Source organism: Anticarsia gemmatalis, chromosome 23, assembly GCF_050436995.1.
Source record: "Anticarsia gemmatalis isolate Benzon Research Colony breed Stoneville strain chromosome 23, ilAntGemm2 primary, whole genome shotgun sequence".
Lineage (NCBI taxonomy): Eukaryota > Metazoa > Arthropoda > Insecta > Lepidoptera > Erebidae > Anticarsia > Anticarsia gemmatalis.
In genome coordinates this window covers 8221318-8229524 of record NC_134767.1, presented here as the reverse complement: position 1 = coordinate 8229524, position 8207 = coordinate 8221318, and the positions used below count along the sequence as shown (strand labels likewise).

Genomic DNA, 8207 nt, shown 5'->3' with positions numbered 1-8207 from the left:
ATGTATTGTTATGATAAAAAGTTTTATCGTAGTTTCACTTTGGGCCACTTTTTCTGCCGCTGAGTGTAATATTATTTTGCAATATTAGTACAGGAGTATCTATTTATTATTATTAAATAAAATAAATAATAATAATCTTTTCACGACCTTGCATACCTATGCTTATAATAAAGCAATTTTTTGTCCATCTTTTTTGCAATCATCTCCATAACTTCCTGGCTCCACCGACCTGAAGTTGTCAACAGACGAGTTTTTAAAAGAGCCAGGAGTGAGCTACGTTTAGTGTTGTGCTATCTCTGCGTTAGATGGTATTAGAATATTGTAGCGACAAATCGTGTTTTAGATTTCAAATATGATTTTTATTTCGTTATTTTTGTTATATAGTTTAGTAAATAGTGGTTTTGGTAATACTGTGAGCAATGGTGACTGGTGGGGCCCAAGTTCGAAGGTTACGAATGACAGTGTTGTACCTTTTAGGGTGAATTTTAGGGAGGATGTGAGTATTTTGATTCAAGTTAATTATTTTATGAAGCGATATTGATTTGTGTTGATTTTTATATCGCAAGGTTTCTTGATGAAATAAATATTTTTTATGCTTCTAAAGTAATCGTCTTTGAGTATTTATAATATTTGAACTACTTTTAAACTTTTACAATGCAATGTTCATGTTAAAGGCTTTGACCTCAAAACAAAATATTATTATTTATTAATAGTTATCTATGATTATTTTGTATGTTTCTGCCTTTATCATCAGCGCGCTACATTTTCGAAAAAATATTATAATAATATCAGAATTTGAGAATATTTTTTAAGTATAAAAACTTATTCCAATTCACATTTTTATTATTTGAATCTTATTTATTATCAATATTTTCAGTTAAAAGATTTTATTAATCATATATGGTTTTAATTTCCAGGCAATACAAGACTTAAGGCAGCGTCTCCTCAACCACCGTCCATTCACCCCGCCCCTAGAGGGTGTGGGTTTCGAATACGGGTTCAACACAGATGCTCTCGACAGCTGGGTCCAGTACTGGGCTCAGGGCTACGACTTTAAGGCCAGAGAAGCCTTTTTGAACCAGTTCCCTCAATACAAGACTAATATCCAGGGTCTGGATATACATTTTCTACGAGTTAGACCACAGGTACTGTAAAAGTGTATTTTTTTATTTTTAGATTTTGATAATTGATTTTTGATAGAGTTTAAATGTGTTTTTGATTAGTTAATTAGGCTTTTAGGTCAATTAATATATACGATGAAGATATTTTGTCGGTATGTTGAGGTCGAAAACAATAATTAAATATTTTTGAACTGCTGAAATTTCACACATGATATATTTTGGTTGTTGCTATAACAACGAATACTGAAACTAAAAATATAATTAGTAATACATGCGAAATCAGAATATTAATATCAAATTAACATTTTATAAAGATATATTTAGGTGAGGCACCTACAAAACGTGTCGGACTCAAGGCCTAACATCTCCCTTATTACGGGAGGAGACCCTTGCCCAGCAGTGGGACATTAATGGATTAAATTTATTATTATTACCTACAAAATAAAAATCCGTTTTACCTTTTAGATGAGACTCGCACTAGACTACTTTTTCTTCCTTTTCGTTTTGCTAAAGCTAGTTAATATGAAATCTTCGTTTCCAGGCTCCTTCAAATGTGGAAGTGATACCTCTTCTCTTCCTCCATGGCTGGCCAGGTACAGTCCGAGAGCTGTACGATACAATCCCATACCTCACTGCTATCGATGGAAAACGGAACTACGCTCTAGAGGTCATTGCTCCCAGCCTTCCAGGATTCGGGTTTTCTGATGTAAGTTTTAAAATTTCGATTATTTAGCATCATAAAGAAAAAAATATAATGTTACGTTAGCTAGTTAGTCGTTTCCGGATCTTCAGAAAAAAGTTTAGTATTTACAGTATTTACATATTAATACTATACGAGTACATCTATGTAATACACCACGTTTCGCCATTAACAATGTTAGTCCCATGTAATAGGGGGCAAGCCTATTGCCATACTGGGCGTGTTACCAAACTCCGGGGTACTATCGAGAAATAGGCATTCTTATTTGATCCTCTACTGCATGGGCCCATATACCTATGGTATTATGGTATTGCACTTTATTCTTTCTTTTTCGGCTGGCTACCCCTAACACAGAGATGAGGGACCATATGGTATTGCACTTTTGATGTCGTATTATTTATAAACAAAGTATAATGTAACGATTAAACTTATTTTTACAATTCCGTGCATGGGTCCACAAGCGGTTAAGGGATAAATTAGAAAAGAGCAATAGTTCTTTGCCCTACCCGGAATACGCACCCGAGACCCCATGCTTAGCCGATCCAACTACAGCTAACTACCGACAGTCGGCAGGCCAGTATATTATGAAATAATGATATAAAAACAATATTTACATAAATTACTTATAACCATAAAGTCTTATGTACACACCTGATAATGTCGATCATATTGACACACACACATTTCACTGAACAAATGAAGAAATATAATAAGTACAAATAAAATTGTACAAATATAAATAATTTCAATAAATGTCTTGAAAATTATGTTCTTTTATCAACAGTATAATTTTTTGTTTGAACAGGTGATTGTTTAATACATAATATGTAAGTTATTTATTATGGATACAGTTATGTATTTATAATTTGTGTATTTCTGACTTCCTGCTACTGTGGCGCAGTGGTTAGTTGGGTTGGCGATATTAGTGGGTTCGGTTTTCAGGTCAGGCCAATATTTTTTTTTGTACGTTTTTGTGTACGAAGTTCTGAGTGAGTGATAGGCCACTAGACTCATGGTCGAGGGGAAATCGTATTAGGCCATTCAGAAAGTTTTACAAATAACAGTTTTTTTTGTATGGGACATTGTCAGGTTATAATTTATTTATAAAAATACATTATTTACGATTATAAATACATAAGTTGCAAATAGATTTTTTTATCTGAATTATATTATTAGCAAAATTAATTACCATGTCTCACTAAGAAATGAAACTGCATTAAGAACATTACTGGGCGATAAAATTTCACGATTTCAAGTGTGGCTCAAAACTAAAATAAACGTTTTACTGATTTCGAACTAAGTTTTTAGGACCTTTTGGAATATATGCGTAAACAAATTTTAGAACAGACACAAATTTTAAGCGATCGAGAACCAAAGGAAATACTTTAGTGATGATAAAATGATGATGAAAATGTACCTTCAGGCAGCAGTCAGACCAGGGTTGGGAGCGACAGAGATGGCAGTTGTCATGAGGAACTTGATGCACAGACTTGGCTACAACAAGTTCTACGTCCAGGGTGGAGACTGGGGCGCCAGGGTCGGGTCTGATATAGCTACTTTGTACCCAGAGGTAAGGAACATTCTTCTTCTTATTCTATGGTTAGTGGGCAACCTAGTGTCAAAGTTGTTCACCCGAAGGCCTTTGACGTGGCTTAACGAGTTATCTTTATTGATAACAACCGGGACCGACTTTTCACGTGCCCTTCGGAGACGCCCAATTCAAATACTACTATGTGGTCACCCATCTATGGGTTCAATCCAAGCGCCAGGGTTTGTTTAACACACAGATCATTTACCGGCTGGTGATCACAACTGCCTATGGCCTTTAGAACATTAACTTTAGTAGATTCGAGTTTAAAATATTATCTTTACTTAGTGCACTTAGTTTTTAACAAATATTTGAAATGTACTGCTAAGCAGTAACAGCCTTATATGAGGCATGGAAAGTGCATAAAAGTGAAGTGTGCACTTACTTAAAAAAGATGGAATGCCTTTTAAATGTACTTCTGTTAAAAATTTGCAAACACGGCTCCTTTTTTCTTGTCAATCAATTTTGTTATATCCAAATTACACACGAGTAGAGCGGCGTGGGTTAGCTAGTATTCATATAAATATTTTTTTCCAGGAAGTTCTAGGCTACCACACAAACTTCGCCATAGCCAAGTCCCCGATGGCTTTCGCAACATGGTTGGCTGGGGCCATCGACCCTTCACATGTGGTAGATCCTGCTTTAGCTGACAGGCTGTATCCAATAAGGAACATTGTAGCCTATTTAATGAGGGAGATGGGCTACTTTCATTTACAGGCTACGAAACCTGACAGTCTCGGTAAGTGTATTTTTAGATGGGAAACGGAGTATCCAATTGGAAGTACCGCGTCCTGGCCACTTTATGGTGACTGTTGAAGGAACACCGTCAGGTTTTTAGTCGGTATGACCAAATTTAAAGCCGGAACGCCTAATCGGCGGGAGAGCCCGACAGACCTCCGCTTCCTCTCTGGGGCGTGACATGCAGTTTAGATACGTGTATTGAAGTTTTTTAAATGTTTTTTAAATGTTTGTCAGTAGTTTCCAGTAGTCGTGATTTTCAATAATATGATAGTATACGTACCAAAGTAAAAATATCCATAACTAGCTGACACGCGCAACTTCGTTAGATAATTCATAAGAAAGAATAAGTCAGAATTTTCCCCGTTTTTGTAACATTTTTTACTGTTACCTAGCTTGGTCATAGCGTGATTTGCACTAGTCGTTTCTGAGATTACCGCGTTCAAAAAAGGAAGTATTTAAGTTCTTCGTAACATTTAGAATTTGGGAAATGGAACAGCACATGTACTGCATACTTCATGTTCAAAGTAGCTGCTTTTGCCAAAACCAGACCCTGCATCCTCTATTCTGATAATTTTTTTACTACGTTGTACAACGTAGTTTCGTTTTGGTAATTTTAGCAAATAACATTAATGCAGAAAACCATAATTTATCAGAAAGTATAAAACAGAAATAACAAAATCTCTCCATTCAAAGGAACTAACTTATACCATTCCTCTCAATTTTCCAGGCGTGGCTATGTCAGATTCTCCATCAGGTCTTCTCGCCTACCTCCTACAGCTGGTCTCATCAGGAACCAGCAAAGACAACTACCACACCCGTGACGGAGGCCTGGACAAATACTTCAGCCGTGACAGCCTGCTGGATATTCTGACCATCAACTGGATGACAAACACCTTCACCACTTCCAGCAGAATATATGCCGAGAGCTTGAATCTGAAGAGTTATAATAATAAGCAATCTGCGTGAGTACTAATATTATAAAAGTTTTTTTTTTAAGACATCTCCTGACTGATATCTCTTGTGTCGCGGGGCTTTTACAAACTTACAAACAAAGGACACAAAGTACAACAGACCCGAAACAACTATTTGTGGGTCGCACAAATAATTGTTCCGTGTGGGAATCAAACCAACAACCTTCCGACGCAATGGTTTTGGCGTGGCGACCTAAATCACTGCGCCACGTCCGTAGCGTGCGGTAGTTTTTCTATTCAATAGCGATTAAACTCATATAAAAAAACGCTATTGAATAGATAAACTAACGCTAAGTGTACCAACCTCAAAAACCGGGGGTTAATCGATTATACGACAGCCAAGCTTAAAGTAATAGCATAGTTTGACTCCCTCCGTGGCGCAGTGGTTTAGATCGCTACGCCGCCGCTACAATTACGTCGGGAGGTCTGGTTGCACGAAAGTCCACGCAACGCAAGAGCAATTCTTGGTGCGGAAAGTAGTCTTTAAAAAGAAGAGTAAAATTAGTGTCTGCAAATGCTATCACATTTAATCACACCATATTCTTTCCAGAAAACCAACACCAGTCCCGACCTGGTCAGTCCACGCAAAAGAAGAGATAATCTACGAGTCTCCCGTCATGCTCAAGTACAAGTACCCTAACCTGATCCACTCCACAGTGTTCGATGATGGAGGCCACTTCTTAGCCCTGGAGAAACCGAAGGTCTTTGCAGAAGACGTCCATAAGGCGATAGCCGCTTTTAGAAGGTGGCATGAGATTAATAGGATTAGGGTCGAGTTGTAAATAGTTCGTGTCTTTTAGGTTTAGTTATGTATTAATGTAATAATGATAAAATAAATTGTATTTTGTAAATGCTAGTTTGTTTAGATGCCTTTACCCCAAATGCTATATTTATTATATTATCTTGCTTTCAAAAATTTAGGTTTAAAGTCTGAGTACATTCAAAAGATGTTACTATAAAAACACATTATTAAATTAGCATCATACTATTTTTCCGTGTCGCATTCCTACTTTTTTTATTTTTGACTTAATTTTGATAAGACTTACTATGCTTCGCGACGGACTTTTACTATAAAATTATACAAAAAGCAAGTATGTTTGTGTTTATCTAACTTGATAATAGGATAAAAAATAAGTAATATTGTTCTTTGTTTCAAATTAACTTCCAGTATAAAAAAAAAGACAGTGGATGGTTCTATAAAATTCCAAAATATATTTTTACTAAAGTTTTTAACTTTATAAATTTGTAAGCGTGTCCAAAACTTAGTACTACCCCATTATAATTTTAATAATGTTGAAAATCTTTATCGTCTCGGGATCATCACATTGCTGACATTCAATAAAATCATGGCATCTAATGCGCTAATAACATAATTGCACCATTGCCCATAAAGGAAGTCAACCGTAAAATGCACATCATTTCAAACGATCATTTCAATAAAATTATAACGACCAATAAAACCGATTCACTGAATTCACACCCCTATATATAAAAATACACCCTTCTATTACCACTACTACTTTTATTAGAAATTTGATTTGACAAGTTATTAACGATACCGTTTATTTATGGAGGGACAAAAAAAGAATTTTGCAGTTCTTACTTCCTCTATTTTTGAATTAATTATCGTCAAACATGTAACAGGCAAGTCGCCGAGAAATTTTGCACAGTCAGTCAAATCCAGTCAGCGCCTCTGGTGGGCATCGGAGAAACTATTTTGGCAGTACATTTTAAATGTCAAACTCGCGATATTCAACAGCACCGACTGTAGAGAATTGCGCTATTGACCTAAGAATATGCCAGTTTAGTTATATTTCGCGTTTCTGTTAACAACTTGACACCAATTTGACAGGCTCCCCTACCCTATTTACACGGGGTGAGTGATCTAAATCACTTGCCAAAGGGTGTGTAAAGGCGTGTGCAAGAATGATAACAGAAGGGGTACTAAAAGCATCCATTTGTCTTTATTTAGGAGTTATACATGTCTAGCCCTCGGTTTGTTAGTAAATTTAGCGGCAGTTTATCTATTCAAAATCGTTCTTTTTATGAGTTTAAACACTATTAGATTATTGCATTAATAGATAATTTACCGTTAAAAGTACCACAGAAACCGGGGGTAGGAGTCGATTTTTTAAATTTTCAATTGCTCTTGTCTCGCGGGGTCTTTTACAAATATACAAACAACGGATACAAAGCACGACCAAAATCGAAACAATTATTAGTGGATCGCACAAATAATTGTTCCGCGTGGGAATAGAACCCACGACCTCTCGACGCAATGGTATTGGCGTTGTGACCTAAACCACTGCGTCACGGAGGCAGTCGATTAAAGAAACCTCTTAAGACCCTGTCCAATAAATCGTAACAAATTGACTGAAAATTGCAAATAAAATTCATTTAAAGGATACATATCTAACTCAAACTCTATAATTTAAAGAATTAACTCGTCATTCTGTATTGCTTGTAATCGCACATAATCGGGTTATTATATAAGGTCCAGAGTACAATGATGGACAATACGCTACTTTTACGTTTTATAATGAAAATGTGTATTTCTGAGACGCTAATTATAGCCAGTTGTGCTCACCGGTCTTTGAACGATCTGTGGGTTAAGCAACCGTTGGCGCGGTCATTCTATAGATGGGTGACCGCATAGTGGTATATTACTACTGGTTTGAATTAAAAATATATTTTTGTGTCGAATGGACCATTTATCCGGGGAAGGCTTTAGGCTATATAACATCACGCTACGACTAACAGGAGCAGAGTACCAGTAAAAAATGTTACAAAAACGGGTAAAAATAATGACTCATTCTCTCTTATGTGACGCAAGCGAAGTTGCGCGGGTCAGCTAGTCTGGGATATAGGTTAGGGCTGGACTGTGGAGGACAGTCACACAGTCCCAGTCTCCCTTACACATACAGTACCTTCCCGCTAGTGTGTTCTCGGTCTAAGTCCTAATTCGCCTTTTGAAGTATTTTGTAGAAAACACTAAATGTACGTTAGAAAATTAAGGAAATACTTATGTCCGTAATTATATAGTTCAATAACTTTAACTTGATATCTAAACAGTTGAATTCAGTCTT

General features: G+C 36.3%; 1 protein-coding gene across 1 annotated transcript; it reads left to right on the top strand.

The window, feature by feature from the left end:
• The first annotated feature begins 279 nt into the window (after positions 1 to 279).
• On the top strand, positions 280 to 5973 carry LOC142983233 (juvenile hormone epoxide hydrolase-like). The gene is made up of 7 exons (XM_076130141.1): positions 280 to 496; positions 918 to 1145; positions 1663 to 1827; positions 3245 to 3391; positions 3947 to 4148; positions 4878 to 5112; positions 5672 to 5973. Exons 1-7 carry the CDS (start codon positions 353 to 355, stop codon positions 5901 to 5903), a joined length of 1353 nt encoding a protein of 450 aa, XP_075986256.1. The 5' UTR covers positions 280 to 352; the 3' UTR covers positions 5904 to 5973.
• Positions 5974 to 8207: the final 2234 nt, after the last annotated feature.